The 23,882-nt window shown below is 41.3% G+C and overlaps 3 protein-coding genes across 16 annotated transcripts in view; 1 reads left to right on the top strand and 2 right to left on the bottom strand.

Moving 5' to 3' along the window:
• The window catches only part of Ccdc30 (coiled-coil domain containing 30), a 120,855-nt gene extending 119,646 nt beyond the window's left edge, over positions 1-1,209 (bottom strand). For 3 of the 6 annotated variants that reach the window (XM_005410600.2, XM_005410604.2, XM_005410605.2), the window contains exon 1: positions 596-683. The gene's annotated coding sequence lies outside the window, so the exon portion shown is untranslated. Of the gene's footprint in view, positions 1-595; positions 711-947 lie in introns of those variants that run through there. The other 3 variants (XM_005410602.2, XM_013507761.1, XM_005410601.2) reach the window with 3 other exon arrangements.
• The window catches only part of Zmynd12 (zinc finger, MYND-type containing 12), a 66,181-nt gene continuing 42,951 nt past the window's right edge, over positions 653-23,882 (top strand). For 3 of the 7 annotated variants that reach the window (XR_001232075.1, XR_001232074.1, XM_013507763.1), the window contains exons 1-3: positions 7,589-7,929; positions 21,122-21,263; positions 22,511-22,682. Coding sequence is in view for 5 of the 7 variants with exons in the window: in XM_013507763.1 (XP_013363217.1) it covers positions 7,820-7,929; positions 21,122-21,263; positions 22,511-22,682 (424 nt within the window). In the remaining 2 variants the exon portion in view is untranslated. Of the gene's footprint in view, positions 719-7,588; positions 7,930-21,121; positions 21,264-22,510; positions 22,683-23,882 lie in introns of those variants that run through there. The other 4 variants (XM_013507764.1, XM_005410612.2, XM_013507765.1 and 1 more) reach the window with 3 other exon arrangements.
• Ppcs (phosphopantothenoylcysteine synthetase) lies at positions 3,981-7,315 on the bottom strand. Of its 3 annotated transcripts, none has more exons than XM_005410610.2 (3): positions 6,735-7,315; positions 6,455-6,558; positions 3,981-4,797 (listed from the first exon to the last, which is right to left on the bottom strand). In XM_005410610.2, the coding sequence occupies exons 1-3, from the start codon at positions 7,240-7,242 to the stop codon at positions 4,474-4,476; spliced, it is 936 nt and encodes a 311-aa protein (XP_005410667.1). In that variant the 5' UTR covers positions 7,243-7,315; the 3' UTR covers positions 3,981-4,473. The 3 variants fall into 3 exon arrangements, with proteins under 3 accessions (XP_005410667.1, XP_005410668.1, XP_013363220.1); XM_005410611.2 differs by having other exon boundaries at positions 7,180-7,262; XM_013507766.1 differs by lacking the exons at positions 6,455-6,558; positions 6,735-7,315 and adding an exon at positions 6,238-6,448.

Below are 23,882 nucleotides of genomic sequence, written 5' to 3'. Positions count from 1 at the left end.
CACAATAAGCATTTCAAGTACCCTATCTTTAGCAATTCTACCATCCCCAGGCGCTGGGTTCATGTGGGCTTCAAGTTGAACATCTCTATTATATAGTCGTTTTTGGATACTTTCACAAGTTATAAACACGTCGCTAACATTTACTCCTCGTCTAACATTTACTGAATTATCAGCAAGGAGCAACTTTCTTTATATAAGCCTGAAATGGGCCCGAAACCGTTATTTTTTCCTCCCTTTTCAAAACACACGAGGTTGTCAGCAATGTAAAGTATTCAGCAATGTGTACTTTTCCATTCGAGTCTCTAGTTTACCCCACAAAATGTTCGCCACGGTGCAGAGAAACAGAGCAAAATTTCCCGAGGATTGTATAGCTGGAGGATGTGAAATACTTAGGCGCGCAAAGCGCCAGAGCAAGAAGACAGGAGGAGATGCGCTATGAAGGACAGAAGTGGAACAGACGAATGGACACTCAAAAATGTGCAGTACGAACAGGGAAGGGTGAAGGTGGTGGTGGAATGAACAGGACCAGGAGCTGGTGCTCAGAGTGATGAGAGAAGCGGATGAAGTTGTAGCTTGAAAGGCAAAGGTAACTGACTTGATGACCTCCGACGCTGAGGTTACCAAGGGCCTCCAGAGCTTCATCGGAATTCAAGGTTCTGCGAGACGAACATCGGCCAGAAAAGCGGGAAACGGCAGTTCTCTGTTCCCGGGCCTACAAGTAGGTGTAAGCTGCGCCTCCGTGGACTCTGGAATGCCTGGCCTCAGGGAGCCGGCATCTGGCGGGGGTCGGCCTCTTCAACCGGGAAAGGGGAGAAAAGCAACGCCTCCCTAACTCACTGATCGCGTCCTACGCCGCTCTCTAAATAAAAGCGGCGCCCTAATAGTAAATGCCTACGGCAGCTGGGTCCCGCAAACCGGGAGAATCCCTGCGGCAGTTTCGCTCCAACCTGGGGCTAGAAATGCCGAGCCAGAAAGGCGCTCCTCCTGTAGTTTCGGGCCATCCTTGGGAGAGAAGCGGAAAAGACGTGAAACGTGGGAAAGGGGGAGAATGTATGCTTTCCTCCTCGAGGCTGAGTTGGAACTTCAGTAATAAGGCCAACAATTTTCTCTTGGCGGGTACCGGGAGGGGTCCCGGCGTCGCTAAGTTCCCGGCCCAAGAGAAGCTGCTCGCAGGTGCCTACGAAGCCAGGGCGTCATAGCAACCGCGCTAGCCGCGCCGACGCAAAGGCGTCCTTCCGGCGGGAACCATAGATACGACGCAGGCCATTGGTAACAGGTCTGCGCTTCCTGCCGGAACATTGTTACGGCGCACACCATTGGCCTTTGGGTCGTGGGCGGACCTCTTCCAGCTGTATTATTAGAACGGCGCAGCCGGTTGGCTTGGAGACTGAAGTAACCGGAATAATTTTAGTGGCTAGTATTTGCAACTGACTTGCCACCGTTCGTAACCGGACATTCTAGTTGTCGAGTATGTTCCCGCCGGCCTGCTTAATTTAGATTTTTCTTCAAGTTGACTCATCCTTAAAAGGGAGAGGGTACTAGGTCTGGAATTCTGAATTTTAGGCCTCGAATTGCCATAAATCACCTGGGGTGCCTGAGAAATCACACTATAGGACCCAGCTTATTGCAAAAATAAAGAAACAGGACTGACCACAATTATCACTAAAGGTGAAGCTCTTAAGTACCAAGCACTGGGAATTTGGCTTAGGGTGAGTCGTATCTCTTACTATGTAATGCAAACTAAAACTTCAAATGCCACATAATTTAACAAAACTTACGTATCATTTTAAATGTCACTCCCTACCCCCAGGTCAAGATTCCAGCTATTTATCAGAGCTCACTTCACTCAGTTTTGGGGCGCCTTTGCTTTACTAGTATCTCAAACATTATGTACATTTCTTGGTCATACTCTTAATTACAAATCTTTTCAAACCTTTGCTGGCTCTATATGTATTATGTATCTGGATGGATCTTTCTCCTTATTTTATATAAGTGTTTCACCTTTTCCCACTGGCAACAGACCCTCTGCAAGTACTTTTTCTCTGATCTAAATGCTCATCACCTGCAGCCCTCTTAATTCCAGTTTCACCATCACCTCAAGGAGAGTTTTCTTGGTCCTCCAATCTGGATCAAGTTCCTTCTTATTTGCTTTCATTGACTCATGCTCCTTTTTCTTTAAACACTTGTTTGCTTCTCTCTCTCTCTCTCTCCTGGAATTTTTACTTGTATAAATACTGTTTTTTAAGTCTTCTGAATAGATAATACAGTGGAGAAAACACTTGTATTCCATGTGGTGATTTTTGGGCATGAACAAAAAGGGTTTCCCACAAGATGTAATAATCATAAAGATCACTGCTAGTTTAATCCTTTATCCTCACTATACATTGAAAGAAGTGTCATTACCCATGTGAGGATATGAATGTAGGGAGGAAAATCAATCTTTACTTCCTGCGCCATCAACACTGCAGCCCCTGCTTTTGAGGTCTTGCCAATTGGACCTTAAGTTCATATTCAAATACCTGCTGTTTCCAGAACAGTCTTGGCTGCTGCAGTTATTTTTCTTCTGCTCAATGTCACACTTTCTGCTTTAATGAAGTATCTTGCAACTTCAAATCTTCTCAACTAGAATTTGTTATTTCTGTTGTCTGCAGAATACACTGGATTCCCAACTTCATGAAATATCATGAATTGTATCTGAGGTGGGGGGATTAGCCCAGGGGCACTCTACCATTGAGCTACATGGCTGAAACTTGTGATCCTCCTGCCTCAGCCTCTTGAATAGCTCAGACTGCAGGCCTGTACCAACATGCCTGGCATGAACTGTATTTTATTATTTGGTGGCGGTGGGGATAAAATCCAGAGCCTTGTGCATGCTAGGTTAGCATTCTTCCACTGAACTACATTCTTACCCCCTTAATCAATTAATGTAGTTAGTAACAGTAGCTTTTCAAATTGTATTCTGGACCATCCTACAGATCACTCAGGGGATCCTGCATTATACTTCTTATGTATAATGTTTACTTCTTTCATGCCCAAACTTATGAAAAGAGCTTTGAGTAATCAAGGACTCAAGGATCAAGCAGGGCTCTAATATGACACTGGCAAGTGTTGCTAAGTAAGAAAAATAATCATCTCAATCATTGATAAATGTGAACTGCCAGGCACCAGACATTTTCCTTGTTTTACTTAATCCTCACAACAGTATCACTTTGCAGAGATTTATTATTCTGTTATACATGAGATCAAGATATGTGCCTACATTTATAAAGCTAATAGGTGGCATGGCAATGGCAAGCAGAAACACCAAAACGACACCCAGGCTTTGGAGGCAGATTTATTTACATTGATGGGCACTTATCAGGATCACTCCCAAAATATCAGGCCCCAATCTCTGATGGTCTAGGGCTTTTATATGATGCACAAGCAAGGGGTATAAAGGAGGTGCAAAGGCAAGACTGAAGAGCCTAGCAGTTCTTTTGATTAGATAGCAGGGTGAGATCATTGGTTACAAGGCTAGATTAATGATTATCAGTTTGTGAAGCTTGGTATAATGGTACAACCAGGCATCCTGTATGTTTGGTTACACTTTCATGGTCACAGGGGTCAAGAAAGTAATTACAAAGCCATGAAGCAGTTATAGAGCTAGGCAGTTTCAAAAGAACAAAGTTTTAAAAAGAACAATTTCTCTTGTAGTTTTTTCCTTTCAGCATGGCTGGCTAAGTTGTCTCCATACCCGCTACTCTTTACCACAGAACAGAGCTCACCACTTGGTCCCTGCCTGGTAGCAGAAGGAAGCCTCTGTTAAGTTTACTTCAAGAGGAGTTCCAAAATATTTGAGAGGTAAATTATTACTCAAATATGGGGTAAATCTAGGGCAAGAAGCAAAAGGTAAATGTAGTTGGAAGCTCTGCAATCTACAGGCCATCACCTATGTTCAGGAAGTGTCTTTCCATTTTTAGTAAGTTTCCAAAAAACAAACATTCTTTCTGTGTGTTACTTTGTGGGCACACACTTTATTAAATTTTTATACATCCATTTCCCAAACAAATCATATTTTTTCATCTTTTTAAACCTCATCATTTAGCTTAGGGCCTGAAACATAGTAGGCACTCACCAAATACTTAATCTTCAAAGCATGACCACTTATGCATCCATAATCCTCTTTCTATACTATAAAGCAGGCTGATATTCAGCATTTAGCCCATTATATTTTGTGAAATATGTAATTTTCAATAGACTTCTTTTAAAGGTGAGGCACAGTTTTAGTGTTCAATTTCCAAATCCAGATAACGTTCAGGTGATTTTATTGGGTGGTTCAGTCATTAAGACAAATACCAACCCATATTTGCCTGCACACCATGAATTTTACCCTTCCCTTTGTCCTTATAAACCCAAAGAGTTTATTTTAGTTCTTGCACTCTATAAAAGCTCTGGTCCATGGAACAATTTTTAAACCTGTAAGACCTTTTCAGTTCAGTTTTTGTCACATATAAAAGCTGTGTGTCGAGACTGAAGGTTATCCACTATCTTCTCTTCTATTGCCATGCCTTTTTCTACTTCTTCCTCTGATAGCAACAACTTGGTTTCTGAGTCTTTGGTTACAATAACTACAAAAGACTGTAGTGACTCAAGGATATTAGCCACCACTACTTGATGCTGATAAACTTCCAAAGCGTTCCGAGCACGACTAATGATGATGGAGGGGTCAGTCTCCAACTTAAAGGAAATTATAAATGCTTTGGGAGCCCAATCTTTAACTAAAGGAGAAAGCATTTTTGGCACCATCTTCATAGTTATCTGTATTGGAAAAAGAAAAGCTTAATTAGCAAACAGTGGTCACCATCTACTAGGAAATTCAGGAATGAGGGTCTCAGATTTTTGTCTACAAAAATGTAAGGGGATTTTTCACTATCACATTTCAAAGCCTTTTACTTAGTTTTAAAGCCCTGCTTCTGTGGGGTTCATAACAATGCCTAAATTTAAGACATATTCTGGCAAACCGTATTTTCTAGAACTACCCCTGCTCTACACCTCATTACATTCTTAAATATTTCCCTTTATTTTTTTAAAAGCAAATCCACAAATAAACACAAATAATCTGTGTAAATTTTGCTTTGGCAGAAACCCAGTAAGACTGCGTTTTTAAATCTTTCAGTCTAAAGTATTTCTTACATTGGCAGAGTGGCTAGTGGATTTCATTTACTTACAAGTGGAATTGTAAGAGGAAAAATTACACAACTTAGTCCTGAGCAAGCAAGTGAATTTATTTTTACCTTATCTTAATTCCTACTACCTTTTTCCTAGTATCTTGAAAGGGGAGTCCTATCATTTTGTGTACTTTCACGATGCTGCAGAACTTAAAAATGTGGGATACACTAAGGACCCTAGAATTTTTGAAAGTGTAAAATTCTAAGCTAATCATCAGGATTTCCCCTAAAGAGCTGTTAGCAAGTATAAAAGGGATCACAGAGCAGTTCCCCACTTTTTCTCCTTAGTGCTTCCTACCAAATACAGTATGCATTTGACTTCCCTTGCTAAATGTATTTCTTTTCACAGTTTACACCTCCAGGTCCTATAATGGTACGTGGCATATAGTAGCTACACAGTAAATATTTACCGAAAGAACAAGTGAACTAACCATGTAAGTGCTGCTCCACACGTAAAGTTCTCCTGTATAAACTCTACTTGTATTACCCAATAACCGACCTAGAACTTCCTTGGGTTCCAAGACAGCAGGTAATCACAACCATAGCACTACCCTCCCCATACCTCTTCATCTATAATAACCCCAACTAGTGTACTTCCTTTACTCTCTCCCGGTATTACCTTTCAAAATGATATAGAATGTTCTTTTCAAACAAAAACTTTATCTTATTTTTCTGCTTATTCTCCTTGTCTGCACAAGAGAAAGTCCAGCTTTTTAAGAAGGAATAAGTTGGGCCGGGGATGTAGCTCTGTGGCACAGTGCCTGTCTGGGAAGTGTAAGGTCCTGAGTTGGATTCGTGGTACCAAAAAAAAGAGTAAGTTTTCTACGAAGCAAGCTGCTCCTTCCTTCTGCTCTCTAGCCTCGTAAAAGCACTTCAGTTCCAAATGATCACTGTGTAACTCCACTTGTAATGGCCTTCGCCACTTTTGTTATACCCTGCACTCATCTTTTAAAACCTTAGTCTTCTCCACCAGGAAGACTTCCTCCACTCCCCCAGTTCACTCCATGATCTGACTGCACTTAGTACATACCTCCACTACAGCATTTATCACTCGGTATTGTAATTATGTCTGTATCCAGCTCCCTCGCTAGATTGAGGTCCTTGAGGGAGGACGGTGTCTTTATTCATCTCTGTATCCCCAGTGCCTAGCGCATACAGAATGCAGAAAGGCCATCTCCAGATCAAGAGTAAATTAACCCGAGATTGGTTATAGGGGATCAGATCTCTGGAAGAGAAGCGCCCATCACCTGCAGTGGGCCCCCAGATGACTGGATCTTGTGTTCAGGCATTTCAGAGACAGGAACATAGAAATCTGACACGGCCGCAGCCAGGTAAAACATCGCAGAAGGGCCTGCAAAGAGAAGCAGATGGTGTAACAAATCGGGGACGGTATGGGGTCAGTTCCTTTTCAATTCGGAAGCCTTGCTGTGAGTCCGCTGGCTAAGCAGAAGGTACAGTGTATGGGGGAAAGTGGCTGGGGAGAAAGCCTCAGCCTCTAGGCCACCGATGGATTCCTAAAGCACCCACCTAGAGGGCTGAGTGCTTGAGCCGCAGCCTGAAGCAGATGCAAATAGTCCGCCAAAGTGGTGAACTCTACGGCCAAGAAGGTGCCGGCAGCCGCTGCCTCCTGATAGCTCCGCAAAGCTTCAGCAAAGCCCGGTAGTGCATTCTCCTCGGCTTCCAGGCTCAGCATGCCTGCCTGGGCTGGCCCAGAAGGTCGCAGGGCCGACAGCCAGGTCTGAGGCGGGAAGCGATGGGCATAGGGGAAGGCGGAACGAGCACGGTACAAGAACAGCACCCCATAACCCGCCGCCAGAAAGGCCTCCGCCGAGGCTGCACCGCGCCGCCCGCTGCTGAAGTTGTCCAGAAAGCGCACGGGCCGCGCTTCCAGAGGAACCTTGGTGCCACCCGACGTGACCAACACCACCCTCCGTCCCTGCGCGCCCAGACGGGCGGCAAAGCGAGCCATAACCTCGGCCCAGCGCGCAGCACCCGCAGGCCGGGGGAATTCGGCGCCCAGGTCCACTTCCGCCATCAGTGCCGCAGCGTCCCGGTGCTCGCGCCCGCGCGGCCGCCGGCGCCACGCCTCTCGCCCGTACCTGGGGCGTGCGCAGCCGCAATACGGAGTGGGCGGTTTGCTACTGTAACTGGGCTGATGGGCTCGCCGTCGCGCCAAGTGCGGAAACGCGTGGTGTTTTGCCCCAGAGTCTAGGGACAGTGACAGAGCACCTCATTCCCTGTTGGGTGGATATTTGGGAAAATCACATTTTGCCCTGTTAATGTCTTAGTCTGGGTAAAGAGCTGGCTGCATTTGACCCTTCCGGGCTACCGTACAGACTTCCTTTCCTTAGATTCCATTGTGGTTCAATTATGACTGGTTTAACTTTTAGTTTAGTTCCGTGGAGTTTGTCTTCGCTCTTTTCCTTTCCGTTCTTTTCTATTTTTTTTTGGTTGTTGTTTCAGAAATAAACCCCTATGGCAGTTATTCCACACCCTTCCCTCTTCCCCTTGAAACCCCGGGAACGCGACTGTCCAACGGTGTCACGTGACACGGGTGTCCTGTGCGTCCTCACCCGGCAACAGTCCTAGAGACCGACGCCGCCGGCTGCAACATGAATGTCATCTACCCCCTGGCGGTTCCCAAGGGGCGTCGGCTCTGCTGTGAGGTGTGTGAAGCCCCGGCTGAACGTGTGTGCACGGCTTGCACAGTCACTTATTACTGGTAGGCCCTGGAGCGTGGCACCCGGCGCTTCAACTCCCTTTCTGTCCCTGTCCCGGCTCTAGGCTGTGTGCTTAAGTCCTAGCTCCTGGTTCTGCCAGGGACCCCTTCAAGGCGTCTTCCAAGTAGGTCTCTTAAGACTTATTGTTACAGTGAAGTAACTCCCCATCTATTAGAGCTCCTGTCTCAGGGTGCCAATGCTGGCGAATGGAATCGAGGAAAAAGGAGGTGAAGAGTATTAAAGTTTTGTTAAGAGAATCCTCCTGAGAGGCAGGAGGGGTCGCAAAAGTGGGCTGCCGCTGTGGCGCTTTGTCTTAAAATCACCTCACAGGTTGCTTTTGGTCAAACTAATCAACCGATAGGTTTACAAGTATAGTCACTTAGCTTATACTGATCTAACAGAAAAACAAGATGCCATAGCAAGGAGAACAGACGTTTCTGGAAGGGGTCGCGATGAGGGTTAGAGTGTTCTGGTCATCTATCTACATGTTTGTTACTTTATTTCTACATGTTTGTTGTTTGATTTAGGTGTATTGGACCAGATGGTGCTAGGTACAATATAGCTTTGTTTATCTTTGGGGATGCTTGTAGGCCTAGTTGTAGTGTCTCCATCGTGGGGCCTAGTTTCCATCAGCTCATCCCCATCAACCACAGACCTGGTCTGCCTCATCTCTGTGCTGACTCTGTCTTAGGCCCAGTCCCTTCTATCAATCACTGCCTGACTTAGCTATCAGCAATACTATGGCCTGTTTGCTTCCTCTCTTGCTTGCTGATTCATCAGCAGATTTTTCTGGAGGTCATATTATGTGTGGTATGCCATTCTAGGTGCTGAAGTTAGTGGGGCAAATGGGTAGATTTGTTCCTTCTAGAGTGTGCTTGTTAGACAAAAAACTGACAAGCACAGAGTAAGCATTACAATTTTAAGGGCCAGGGATAGTGGCACGTATCTGTGATCCCAGCCCTAGAGAGGCTGCCTGGGCTACATAGTGAGTTCAGGGTCAGCCTGAACTACATAGCAAGACCCTGTCCAAGAAAAAGCAATAATTTCAGAGAAGTGTTGTAAGACAAGTAAAGGAGATATAATCCATTTCCTTGGGAATAGATTACTGATCTAAAGATACAGTAACAACATCTTGCCATGCAAATAGCCATGAGGAGAGTGAGATAGGTAGGCTTTGAGGTAGGAATAACTGGTATGTTTGAGGAATAGGGAAAGGGCCAGTTGGTGGGTACACAGCTAAGATGGTGAGGTTAGAGGAAGGCTAGGGCAAGGTGAAGTCAGTTCTCAGGTACCCAGCATTACATCCCCTTGCTTTTGTTGCAGTTTAGGCCCTATTTTGGACCTGGCATAGAACAGCTAGATTACTGACATCCAGAAACATAGTTCAAAGCAAACTGATTTGTTTTCTTTTTTAAAGAAGTCATAATACATTGACAAATGCTGTCACTCAGGGTGTGCTGAACCCTGTGACCCTTGCAATTGGAAGCGTGACTAGAGCAGAATCTAGAAAGGTTTCTCCGAGGAACTAACATTTGGGCTGAGTCTTGAGAGGTCAGTAGGAACTTACTGTGTGAAGGAGAAGTGAAGAAAGTGAGGCATTCCTGGCACTCAGGACTACTTGGTTGAAGTGTGAAAGAACAGATGTAGGTGGGAAAGAGAGCAATGGAGGGAGCAGTCAGTGGTTTTCAAACTGCAGGTCAGGACCTAGCATGACATGGATAAGTCACAACCACCACATTTTTCAAAGACAGTTTTAGGTACCCTAGACTGGCCTCAAACCTACTGTGTTACTGTGTAACCAGGTGTGGTGACACATGCCTGTAAAATCCCAGCATTTGTGAGGCTGAAACAGGAGGATCATGCACGTTTGAGGCCAGTATGGGCTACGTTGTCCAAGGCCAGTGCATAGTGAGAGCTTGTCCAAAATAAAACAAAACAGAACAAAACAAAACAACCTACTACATAGCCTGGGCTGGCCTCGAATTCATGATCCTCTAGCCTCAGCCTTTCAAGTGCTGGACTACACATGTGTGTCTCCATGCCTAGCTATAGTCTGCACTTATAGAAAAGAAAAATAGTGTAAAATAGAAAGTATCAGAGTGATTCTACTTGAATTGTTTCTTTTATGCATAAAATGTATTGCTTACTATGAGTTGAATAAATTAAATGATTTTGGTGGGTAGTGGGAGTTTAGAGAAAGAAGCTAAAATTTAGGGCCAGTGATGCAAGATCAAGGAGTTTGGAATTCAACCTTCTGTGATCTGTAGATGGTTCGGAGTGGCATGCTGTCTTTTGTGCTAAGGAAGATGATGGGCAGTGTGTAAGATAGACACTGAAGACTGCATAACTGACTTAAAGGCTGTTGCAGCGGGCTACGTAGGGACTGTGAACGTGCCTTTCTCTGACCAGTCCAGATGTCCTTCATCAAGGTTCTTAAGGCATGTGACTTTCCCCCTCTCTTAACATTTAGGACACAGACTGAAGTCAGTTCTTGAACTGTCTGTATCCCGCACCATGCTGCCTCACGAGAAGGCATCTGTATTTTCATTGCTCTGTCTCTTTGGTAGCTTCACCACCTTTAAAACGTCACCCAGAATTTATAACAGAAAATGCAAAGCTGTGATTACCTTTTTGTCCACATTTCCCAGTCCACTTGCTCCATCTTTTCCTTGCTATGGTTACAGAAAACTGAACTTCTAATTTGCTCCTTCAGTTGCTTTACCCAGACTGTTTCCTCTACTGAGAACCTCCCCTTCTATCATAAACCTTCCTGGCTGCTTTTCCTTCACCTCAAAGAGGTCTAAACCCGACCTAACATTCTTCTTACATTTTTCGAACAAGTACTGCTTTTTTCTTTTAACAGTAGGAAGAATTTATTGAGAGAAAGAAAAGCTCAGAAAGTGGGTTGTCCCTCTCTGATTTTTTGTTTATTTCTCCAGTGTCTGTTTCCTTTACTAGACCTGTGCCCCCAACATACCAGACACTCAGTGAACATTTGTTGAATAAGTAAACTTCTCAATACATAGTCTCTTAACTTAAGCAAGAAATACAGGAGTCGGAGATGATGAATGACAGATTCAGTTGCAGACAGATAAGTTTGAGGAGCCTTCATGTTATCTTTGTGCCAATAGGTTTCATGGCACTTGGAGATATTTGACCCCTTTTCGTCCTTAAAACACCCCATATCCTCTTCATCCTCCAGCCAGAAGTAATTCGTCCTTCCTCTCAACTCACTGTACATTCTTTACCTCCCAGGCAACTCTTACTGTGTTTCCTCATTTTCATTTTTGGCAAGCATGTTATCTCAATCCTCTGTGTTCCATTAATGCAGGCTGTTGTTTTGGATGTTTATAGGACTGTCATGTGTATGCTGTCTTTTGTGTCACAACCACCTGTGTATGCTCATAGTCTCCAGCAAAGACTCTTCAAATAGTTGGCGCTAGTATTAGATGACATGAATAAATTTTCTTTTCCTATGCCCTTACCCTCCACTGCCCCAACCGTAGGTGCTGAGGATGGAACCCAGGGCCACATGCATGCCAGGCAAGCTGTCTACCACTGAGACTGTTCCTAGACCCTTTACTTGCCTTTAATTTGCTTTAAGGTCTTCACCTCTTTTTCCTATGCTCTTGTGTCCCAGGGAATTCATGATTTTTTGATAGTTAATATTTGAGATTGAATAGCCTGACATTCTTATTCTTTTCAGTAAGATCTGTGGTAAATTGTAGAATGCATGCCCTCCACAAAGACATTAAAATTCAGTTCTAAAAACATAATGTCCAAATGAAACTTGTCTGACTCGTAAGCTACTTGTGATTGAAAACATATTTATCAATTTCTTTATATATGGTCCAGACTTGGATATTAGGATGAGATAGATGAATAAAGACAGAGCCACAAATATATAAAGAAAGCTCACTTTATTTGAAAGGCAAGGTATGTCAGTTGTTCTCAGTGGAACAGAAGTTCAGGCAGTTAAATAAGTTACCATTTCCATTGCTCACACAATTACTCAACAAATCCCTACTTAATAAATACATTGTAGAACTTTATTGGTCTGTCTACAGTCATTCTCTACCTCCCCAAAACAATCCTTTTATATGAGTTTTGTCATTTCAGTAGTAGCAGTTACAGTTTACAAAGAAAATATTTGACTATATGTCTGTTTTCACAGAAGGGAGGAAAGAGAGAGCATGCTTGCACAAAGCCTCATATTTTCTATGGCTACTTTTGTGCTACAATAGTAGAGTTGAGTAGTTGCAAGAGACCATAGAGCTCTCAAAGTCTAAAATAATTATTCTGTGGCACCTCACAGAAAACTTTGGTGACTTTTCCTCTAGATTATTGTTGCCTGTCTTGAAATATGTTTAAGTATAATGGAATCAAACTTAATTATCTCACACTTATGTGAAAATGTGTATTCTAAGTATGTATCTGAAGGAAATGAAAACAGTGTATTGAAGAGAGAGGTCCACTCCCATGTTCTTCGCAGCACTGTCACAATGGCCAAGAAATGGAAACTGTGCACCTGCCACTAGATGAATGGATAAAGAAAATGTGCAGTACGATATCCCATTGTATTTGTCATATATGGAAAACAGAACATTATTCTATTATTTGGGCCTTTAAAAGAATGTAAGCCTGCTATTTGCAGCAACATACATAAATCTAGAAGATATACCATGAAATAAAATAAACCAGATATAAAAATTTTGAAAATGTGTAATAAGCAGTAGAAATGCAAAAACACGTGATTATATGTATCTAACAACAGAGATTCAAAATACATGAAACAAAAACTATCAAAATAGAAGGAGAAAACACAATTAAATAGTAATAGAGATTTTAATACCCTACCTTCGGTAATGAATAGAATAACTAGATCAGCAAGGAAAAAGAAGACTTAAACAACACTATTGGACATCCGCAGAACATCCTTGATAATAGCAGAATATTCATTCTTCTAAGTGGATATAGAGCATTCTTCAGGATAGACTATATGTTAGGTCATAAAGCAAATATCAAAAATATATAGGGATAGAAATCATAAAGTACATTTCCCAACTATAGTAGAATGAAATCAGTAATTAATTATGGAAGGAAATTTGATATATTTATAAATACATGGAAACAAACATTAAAAACCAGTAAGGAGAGACACTGGAATATAGCAACATTAGGAAGACAAGAAGAAAGAAAGTGGGTCCTTGGGATCCAGCAAGAATCTGAAGCAAAAACTGAGGTCCATGGGGAGAGTGAAGAGAAAGACTTCAATGAAGAAGGAGGTGGCAGGTGGCGCTTTCTCCCTGAGCCCAGACTCACTGTGTGGGAAGAGCAACTCAAACCTGCAGATGAGGTGACTAGTGGTGACCCCAGAGGCCTCCACAGAGAAAAGAAGGAACAGAGCAGTAGGCACAGTGTACTGCAATGTCTGGTGAGTTATTTGGGTTCAGATATGTCCCAGGAGAGGGCAGTTGGCTGGTAGCCACCTTGGAGAAGGGCCAACTGAGTGAGCACAGACCTCCGAACAGCTGTGGGTCAGGCTGCTGAGTTCAAGTTGGCAGACGAGGAAGCCAAGTTCCAACTGACAGAGTCAAGTTCAAGCCAGCAGGAGGCACATGAACTCTTGCAGGCTGAACAAATCAAGTTTCAGCCTCACAGCCGGGAACCAGCCTGAACTTCAGGGGAACTAAAGGTGCAGGTTTGCTGGGATTATACTTTACCCTGCCACAAAGCTATTGCTGCCTTGCTTGGATTAGTCACCTCAGATCTGGACTTTGCTCACATTGTCTACCAATGACAGCAGAGATACATATTGAAGTTGACGTTTTTTTTCCTTATCTTCTTTTCTCCGTTTTTTTTTTCTTGTTTGTTCTTATTTTTATATGAATATGAACTTAGTTTATAGCTTTGTTGTTTTTATTTTTCTTGTTTTTTTTTTTCTTTTAGAGACAGGGTCTCGCTATGCAGTTCATGCTGGCATTGGGCTCACTTTGTAGCCCAGGCTCTTAAGTGAAATAAATTAGACGTGCATGTATAAATACCACATTGTTTCTCTGGTGTGAGAAACTGAAAGTGTAAATGAGAACCAAAATGTGTAATAGATATTGTGAAATAGGAAGAAAATGTTCAAATGGGAAGGGGGACCAAGGAGGAAGGAGGGGGAAAGAAAAGAAGGGAAAAGAAAAAAATGAGAGAAGAAGGGAAAATGGAAAGAAAGCTTTTGTAAATAAGGGGGAAAGGGGTTGAAGGGAAGGTGGGAAAATTGGAAAAAAACAAGAATTGAGATACACCATATACAGGTACAAATTCCTGATGATGAATGCGATCATTACATATACCTAAAATGTACCAATACACTTAATTAATAAAAAAACAAAAACTTGAGGACAGAGACCAAAAATTTGGATAGAATAATCCTTAATTTAAAATTTTCATGGATTTCTTTTCATGTAAATGACCAAGCCATCCAGATTTTAGCATCCTATCTTACAAAGTCAAAGATAATGATCTCAACACAAAAACCATTCAGGAAATTTGAAAATGCTTTGATATGGGTGAAAATGAAAACACAGAAATACTAACACTTAAGAAATGTGGGCAAAACAGTACTCAGCAGTATATAAATTTGTACCTATATGAATTTATATCTATTCATGTATACATTAAAAAGATCTCAAATAACTTTGCTTTCTAACTTAAGAAACTAGAAAGAGAAGCTCAAACTAAAAATATATTCACCAAATCCTTCACGTGTCACCCTGTAAGCTAGTAGAAGGAAGGAAGTATTAAAGATTAGAGAAGATACGCCTGCCTGGCAAGTGCAAGGTCGTGAGTTCGGTTCCCGGTACTGGAGAAAAACCAAAAAAAAAAAAAAAAGTATAAAGATTAGAGAAGATATAAATGAGATACAGAAAAACTGCAGAGAGAATAAACAAAACCAAAATTTGATTCCTTGAAAAGATAACAGAATTCACAAACCTTTAGCTAGACTGGCCAAGAAAAAGAAGATTCAAGTTACTAACCTGAGAAATGAAAGTTGGGATAGTACTACCAGTCTTGCAGAAGTTAGAGAATACTATGAACAACTGTGTACCAACAAATTAGGTATCCTAGATGAAATAGACATATTCCTAAAAAGATAGAAACCAAAACTGAACAAAGAAGAAATAGAATATCTTAAGAGATCTGTATAACAAGAGATTGAGCTACCCATTAAAAATTTGTAGCACACAAAGAAATCCCAAGACCAGATGATTTCACTGGGTGAATTCTTCCAAACATTTAAAGAGTTAACACCAACTTTCACAAACTCCTAATCCCCCCCAAAAGGAAGAAGAAATAATTCCTAATTCATTATATCAGGCTAGTATTATTCTGATGCCAAAACCAGGTAAAGATTTCACAAGAAAACCATAGACTAATATCCTTTTTAAAGATATACAAAAGTCTTAAAGATTTAGCAAATAAAATCCAACAGCAAATAAGCATTATACATCATAACCAAATGGGATTTATTTTAAGAATTCAAGTTGGTTCAACATAAAAGTATCAATCAATGCAATATACCATATTAGATTCAGAAGAAGCATTTGACAAAATCCAACAGTCTATGATTAAAAACACTTAAACTAGGAATGGAAGGGAGCTTCTACTTGGTAAAAGGAAACTTATGAAAAATCCGTAGAGAAACACACACCTAATTTACTGAATGGTCAGACTGAGTTCTCCTAAAAACAGAAATGGGACAAGGTTGTTGCTTTCACCACTCTAACATTGTAGTAGTGGTTCTAGTCAGGGAAATTAGGTAAGACAATGAAATAAAAGGCATCCAATTGAAAGGAGTAAAACTATTTCTATTTACAGATGATAGGATCTTGTCATGAAGATTGATTTTATGTGTCACCCTAACAGCTAAGGGATGGTCACATATTGGTAAGAGATTATTTCTGGATGTATTTGTGAGGCTGTCTGTGGAGACTCCATTTGAATTAATAGGCTGAGTAAATAAGATCACCCTTAGTGTTTGGCTGGGTGTCATCCAATCCACTGAGGGCCCAAATAGAACAAAAAGGCAGAAGAAAGATGAATTTGTACTCTCTCTCTTTCTCTCTCTCTCCTCTCTCGGCTAAGAGAGATATCTGTCCTCAACTGTACTCTCTCTCTTTCTCTCTCTCTCCTCTCTCGGCTAAGAGAGATATCTGTCCTCAACTGTACTCTCTCTCTTTCTCTCTCTCTCCTCTCTCGGCTAAGAGAGATATCTGTCCTCAGATGTAAGAGCTTCTGGTTCTGGACTTGGAGACTTATACCAGCAGGCATTCTCCTCCCTCCCTGTCCTCACGTTCACGGGGCTTCAGACTGAGTTTGAATTACACTGGCTTTCTGGTTTCTCTACTGGCAGACTGCAGATAGTGGGACTCATCCTCCATATTACATGAGCCAATTTTTATCATAAATAAATATTGGTTTTATCTCCCTGGAGAACCCTGATACACTATATACAGTAAATCCCAACTTATGAACAACTTTCACAGGTAGAACAGACTTTTCATTACAAACCCTGATATACCCCCAGTTCAGCTGGGGGTTATAAGTTGACCACCAGTTACCAATTTGCTACAGGTGCCATGATCTTTCAGTGAGGGGAAGAATGGTCCCTTCAGCAAATGATGATGAGACAACTGGAACTTTGTCTCTCTGGAGAACCCTGATACACTTTATACAGTAAATCCCAACTTATGAACAACTTTCGCAGATAGAACAGACTTTTCATTACAAACACTCATAGATGTGAACAAATCATGTAAGTTGTCCATGTGTCTGCCAGGCATGTGGCAGACACATGCTGCTGTGTGCTTACTGCAAAAGTAAAAATAGCTTATTTACAATATTTGTGTGTATTTATGCTTTACATTGTATATTTGTGTCAAAGCTGTCCAAGACTCACTTTTTTGGGCTTACCAATGAATCTGATTTACTGATGATCTCCCAGAATGGGACTTGTTCATAATTCAGGGACTTACTTTACAGAAAATCATAAAGAACCCACAAAAGTAAATGATAACTAATGAATGAACACAGCAAAGTTGTAGAATATAAAAGCAACCTGCAAAAATCAATTGTATTTTTACATATGTACTACCAGTGAACAATCTGAAAATGAAATTAAGAAAGCTATTCCATTCATAATAGCATTCAAAAATCTTAGGGATAAATTTAGCGAAAGAAGTACATGACCTACACATTAAAAACTCTAAAACATTGTTAAAAGAAATTAAACACATAAATAAATAAAATATTCATCAACCGAAAACTCAACAGTGTTCCCTAAATTGATCTCCAGATTTAAGAAAACCGTCATCCAAATTCCAATGCCAATTTTGCAGAAATGAACATACTGACCCTAAAATTTATGTGGAAATGCAAAGGACTACAGTAATCAAAACAGTCTTAAGAAAGAACAAAGAGGGCTTACTTTTCAATTTCAAAGCTTACTACAAAGCCACAATAATGAAGACAATGTGATATTGACAAGATAGATGTGTGGGTCAGTGGAACAGAAACAAGTTCATACATCTGTGGTGATTTAATTTTCAGCAGGGGTGCTGTGTTGGTTTGGGGGTTATTTTGCAAGGGGATTAATAATATAATACAGGACACATATTTTATATGATTATTTATAATAGTCACCCAAAGAATGATATACAAAAGAGTGCAGGAAATCTGTCCACACACTAAGACCAAGGAATCAAGCTGAGGGCCTGGATCCCATGGAAATGTCCTGCTTGAGTCCAGCTTAAGACCTAAAGCTCATAACAATGCCTCCCACGAATCCAACTGGAGGCCCAGAGCCCACAACAATATCTCATGCCCGCCTGTTTCATGGATCTGCGCTACAAAGGCCCAAAGGTCAGTGGTGGAATCTAAGAAGTCTGTGCCAGCAGGATAAAGGAGGTGTGCTAGCAGACTGAGGGTCTGCACTGGAGCCAGGAAGTGATGCTCAGAAGAACCAGAGCTCCCCCGAAAGGTACCATACCCATCCTCGGCAACAGTGAGGTCTTGAGCTCCTCCAGTGATCAAGATGGCCGAGTTCCCATCAGGGAAGCCAACACAGCAAGCTTCTCCAGGAGACCAGCAGTGCATCATCTTCCCCTCTGGAGCCAGGAAGCAATGCTCAAAGTGAGGATCATAGCTCCCGCAAAGTGAACCAAAGCCATTCTCAGTGCCAACGAGGTCCTGAGCTCCTTGGAGGAGGAAAACAGCCAAGTTCATCAGGAAAGCCAGCATGACAAGCTCTTCCAAAACAACCAACAGCTCCTTATAGCTTCTACCAGCTTGTAACAGCCTTTTTCAGTTCCCAACAGCCTCTTTAGTTCCCAAAAGCCTTTCTTCTTCTTCTCCAGGTCTGCTTCTTATACGGCTGGCAACAGTCCCCAGGTGGCCCTCCCACACCCAGCACCACACTTACTCAGTTCAGCTGAGGGTTATAATTTGACCACCAGTTATCAATCTACCACAGGTGCCATGATCTTTCAGTAGGGGGAAGAATGGTCCCTTCAGCAAATTATAAGACAACTGGATATGCACATACAAAGAAAAAAAGAAAAAGAATAAAAGAATGTGGATCCCTGCCTTACACCATTATTATGACTCATGTCTAGATGTTCTTCCAAAGTCTCAGGTGCTCATAGGTGGAACTTTTGGAAGGTGGCTGGATCATGAGTGTGTGATGCTGGATTAGGGTGTGTGATACTGGGATTCATAAGTGTGATAACTAAATGGGTTTAGCCTGGTTCTGGGTGTGGATAATGGAAGCCCCACCCTGGCTATGAATGGCACCAATCAATAGGCTTACAGCCTGGATGGAATATAAAGGGAGAGAGGGAACACAGGCTTGCTGCTGCTTTTTTTTTTTGTACCAGGAACTGAACTCAGGACCCTGTGCTTGCCACTCAGGCGCTTGTGCCACTGAGCTATACCCCCAGCTTGCTGCTGCTGCTTGCTGCTTTGTTGCCTCCTGCCTGCTTTGCCATGGACTGTTTCTCCTCTGCGATGCCTCTCTGCCATGCCACCCTGCTTTGGAACCAGCTGATTATGAACTGAAATCTCTACAAACTGTGAGCTGAAATAAACCTTTCCTCCTTTACCTTGTGTGTGTTGGGTATTTTGTCTCAGCAACAAGAAAAGTCATGAAGAAAACCATAAAGAAAAATTAATCATATACAAAAAGTCCTAAGAGCTAAAAATATAAAACTCAGAAGGAACATAGTTGCAAATGTATGATCTTGAATTAGGTAACATTTTCTTAGACATGACATCAAAAGGCACAAGGAAGTAAAGAAAAAATAGATTGGTTGAATACTATCAAAACTAAAAACATTTACAAAACAAAGCATTATGAAGATAATGACAACCCATTAGAATGAGAGAAAATATTTGTGACTCATATATCTGATAAGGCTCTGGTACCTCCAATCTATAGAGGACTCCTAAAACTCAACAATAAAAAGAAAAAAGACTTGGTTTTTAAAGGAGGAGATTTGAATAAACACTTCCCCTAAGAAGAAACTTAGATTCTAAGAGAGAATTTAGACTCTCATACAGGTGGCACAAGTACTATGAGAAGAAATTTGGCAATTCCTTAAAAAGTTAAACATAAAGTTATGAGATAACCCAGCAATTCCATTCTTGGCTATATACCTTAGATTAAAAACATATGTTCACACAAGAGTGTACATAGGTGTTCATAGCTGCATTTGCCATAATAACAAAAAAGTGGAAGCAACCCAAATGTTTACCAACTGATGAATGAATGAATTGAAAAAATGTGTTATATGCATACAGTAGAAAATTATTATTATAAAAAGTAATAGAATATTTATATGTATAGTACTGCAATATGGATATGTCTTAAAAGCATTATTCTAAGTGAAAGAACAGATACTACAGGCTACATATTGTCTGTTTCCATTTATGTGTAATATCCAGAATAGGCAAATTGAGAGAAACAGAAAGTAGATTGTGGGATATCAATGTCAGAAGAACTGGAATGAATGCTAACAAGTACAGAAGTTTTTGTTTTGTTTTGATTTTTGAGGTGGAGGATGTCCTCCATTTAGATAGGGTGATGGTTATACCACCTTGTGAACATACTAACAACAATAAATCATATGCTTTAAACTGGTGAATTTTATGGAATTTGAGTTATGCATTCAAATGCAAAAAAGCCATGATTAGAGGAAGGGTCCGAATTGTGTAATAGATAAGGGAGTCATTCATATAACCAGTTATTTAAGGGATGAGGGTAGATATTCTATAGCGGTGGTGGTGAACCCATGGCACATGTGCCATAGCAGGCTGTTTATATCACTGGAAGCTCTAAAAGTTTTGCCATCACTGCTGTACAGTGATGCTGCCCCACAGAAATTTTTTGCAATGATGTAAATGTTCTGTATCTATACTATCCAACTGAATGTTTAAACATACTAATTATATCATATAACAGTCCGAAAAGCTTGACCAAATTGTCAAGGTGCTTCTTTTGAGACGGCTAAAAAACAGTGACTGTGGTGTACTGGCTTAGGATAATTCCTTAATCTTGCTACACCTATGCCTCCTTACCTTTAAAATGGTAACAACAGATTTTATTTTGTTTTAAAAGAACCAAATAGTGCAAGTGCAAGACAATTAGTACCTGCTGCACTTATGGGGCTGGAGGTCATTCCCAGTGCATTCTGTGTGCCCAGAATATGTGCTTCTGAGGACAAGACTATGCAAATAGTACTCTTGGCATAGTTACAAGGGTATATGTTTGTAAAGTCTTTCCTGGAGCTTCATCAAATGTAAATTATTTTCCGTTCCCCAAGAAAAAGACCCTCAAACTCATCAACTTTGATATTTAGATATTTCAGAAGTAGCCTTAGAACAATGTGGAGTTAAAGTTGTCTCTTGTTATTAAACAGAATAGCCACAGCATCCAGGTGTGACTGTGAAATGTCACCATTTGGCTCCTCCCATTACCTCTCCCCAACCCCAACACACCATCAAATAACTGTGTGTAAGAAAAGAGATTTCTGTCTCAGAAATGGCTTTGAGCTCCTGCCTAGCTTGTATTGGACTTACTTGTCTGGTGTGTAGGGATAGGCCAGTGGAAGGACCAAAGATAAAGATAATGAAGTCTGTCTTTCTTGTCAGTGGTGTGGTGCATCAAAAAGCTGATTGGCGCAGCATCCATGAGAAGATATGTCAGCTCCTGATTCCACTGCGCACTTCCATGCCCTTCTATAATTCAGAGGAAGAACGGCAGCATGGCTTGCAGCAGCTGCATCAGCGGCAGGTAGGACCTATAGGGACTGGGGTTGGGGTTAGCTCGTGGGTACGGTGAAGTTACCCCAGATAAAGGGTGAACTGTGTTGTGATCACTAAATTGTAACCTCAGTGAGGGCAGAGGCTTTGCTTTATATATTTTTGTCCTCAATTTTATTCAGTTAGTTGTTTCCGCATATACTGAATGTTCATTGTTTTAGTTTGCTAGAACTCCTATAACATGATACCACAGACTGGGTGGCTCAACCCATAGAGATTTATTTTCTCATGGTTCTGGAGAAGTCCATGATCAAAGTGTCCGCTGGTGCAGTTTCTTCTGAGGCCTCTCCCCTGACTTGCGGCTGGCTTCTTTCTTGCTGTGTCCTTGTATGGTTGTGTATGAGCATGCATCCCTCAGTGTCTCTGTGTGTGTACTATCTCCTTATAAAGACACTGGCCAGCTTAGGTTAGGGACCACCTTGTCATTCATTTTAACTATATCACCTCTTTAAAGACACTTCTCCGAATACAGCCATATCCCAAAAGACTGAGAGTTAGAGTTTCAGCACATCAATTTGGGGGAGAGCACAATTCAGCTCATAGCATCCACCTGTGTCAAGTACTGTGCTAAGAGCTTGGCCACATACTAGGAGGATAGAACTAGTACATAAATAGAGGAGATCTCATAAAAGTAACTCCAATTGTTATGCTATAGGTAGCATCTTAGTTACTATAAAAATTAGCATTTTATGAGCCTTAAACTCTAAACACTAGGTTTATCAACTTTGGTGTTGTACTTTGATAGCAGCCTTAGAACAGTGTAAAGTTATTTCTGATATTAGCTGAGGAGGATAATTCCAGAAGGAAAATGAAATGTTTCTCTCAAAATTAGCTCAAATAGACAGAAAATTTTAGACCAGCCTGACATATCTATAACTTTTATAAACATAAATTTCATAGAACTATAATTAAAATATATTTGTTCATCTAACAGCTTTATATTGTACACTTATAATAGTTCAAGGACTTAGTTCAAGAACTAAGTTCATGCCAAAGACTGAACTAAGATGAAAAGACGCATGTTCCTGGATATTGAAGAACTCAGAGTCCAGAGCTACCCTTTTTATGTCATCTGTTTTGCAAGCTCACTACGAACCTTCAATAGTTTGAATGGCTTATTTCCAGATAAGGATGTTGACCTTATCGCTAGATGTATCTGTGCCCACCTTTACCTTTATATTTAGATCGTTTCTGATGCGCTATTTCTCTCTACTACAGAAGCACTTGATTGAATTCTGCTACATGGTTGCCCAGAAATATCTTTTTGAAGGAAAACATGAAGATGCTGTGCCAGCAGCTTTGCATTCGCTTCGCTTCCGCATGGCCATGCATGGCCTGAGCTCAGTAGAGCTTGTGCCCGCTTACCTGCTGTTGGCTGAGGCCAGCCTTGGTGAGTGGAACTGACTTAAGCCCTTAGGAAGTGCTGTATTGAGCCTTACCAACAACCAAAGTGTCTGGGGGCACCAAGGCACTTTTCATGTAAGAGCAGAGTTGTGAAGTTTGGCACAAGAGGGGGAAGAAGATGTAACACTTCTGGTTACAACTGACAGAAATCTACTCAAGCTGGCCTGTGTAAAAGGAGGAAGTTAGGATGCTGAAGTATAGTAAGGGAGTTGAAGCTTCATGAGGCAGTAGCATTGGAATACTGTATGAAACCAAGACTGGTGCTCTCGGTATCTCTCTTGGGCCTTATTTGTTATCTCTGCTCCTTTCTGAGTATCTGCTTTGTTTCTCCTCTCTGCAGGGCAGGTGGGGTCAGGGTGACATGGTTCAGAGATAAAGTAACCCATCATTATAATGGGTGGGGCAGTATTGACAGTGGGGAGCACAGGCTTAGTAGATGCTCGTGTTGTGGCTACTACAAGAGGAGAAATGGAATTTTGATAGAATTTAGCATTCTTGAACATCAACAGTATTTTAGGCCCTGAAATACTACTTTATGCATCTTAATAACCATCGTTTTAATTTTCTAAATGCTGGGGATGTAATTCAGTGATAGAGCCCTTACCTAGCATATATAAGGCCCTAGATTCAATCCCTAGCACTGCAAAAAAAAGTTTTTTAGTAAGACTGTTGGAAGTACAGTGTATGCCCCCTTCCCCACCCCTGAGCCATCTGAGAGTGAGTTACTTACTTGATGTCATCTTTAGAATTCTTCAGTGTATATAAGTTCTTTTTCATAGGCATAATATAACTTTATCTACTATTGTCTGCTAAGAAGACCCCACTCAGGTTTCTCCAATTTTCCCAGTAATATCTTTATAGCCAAAAAAGTTACAGAATCAGAAAATGTTCAGAATGTTCAGGTTCAGAATTAGTTTTAATTTTGTTGCTATATCTCTTTAGTTGTCATTCTGGAATAATTGATCGGTCTTTCCTTGCCTTTATGACCTTTATGACATTTAAAGATCATAAGCCAGTTATTTTATAAGGCACCTCTCAGTATGGGTTTGTCTGCTATTTCCTCATCCCTGGATTTAGGGTATGAAGTTTTGGCAAGAATATCACAGAAGTGATGTTCTATTCTCATTCTATCCTCTAAGTTGCAAATGTTTTCAATACAGATGATGTTCATTTTATTTTATTTCTA

This window comes from Chinchilla lanigera, unplaced genomic scaffold (genome assembly GCF_000276665.1).
Source record: "Chinchilla lanigera isolate Chin_1 unplaced genomic scaffold, ChiLan1.0 scaffold00136, whole genome shotgun sequence".
NCBI lineage: Eukaryota > Metazoa > Chordata > Mammalia > Rodentia > Chinchillidae > Chinchilla > Chinchilla lanigera.
Note: the sequence above shows the minus strand (reverse complement) of the source record. Positions and strands in the feature narration are given on the sequence as shown.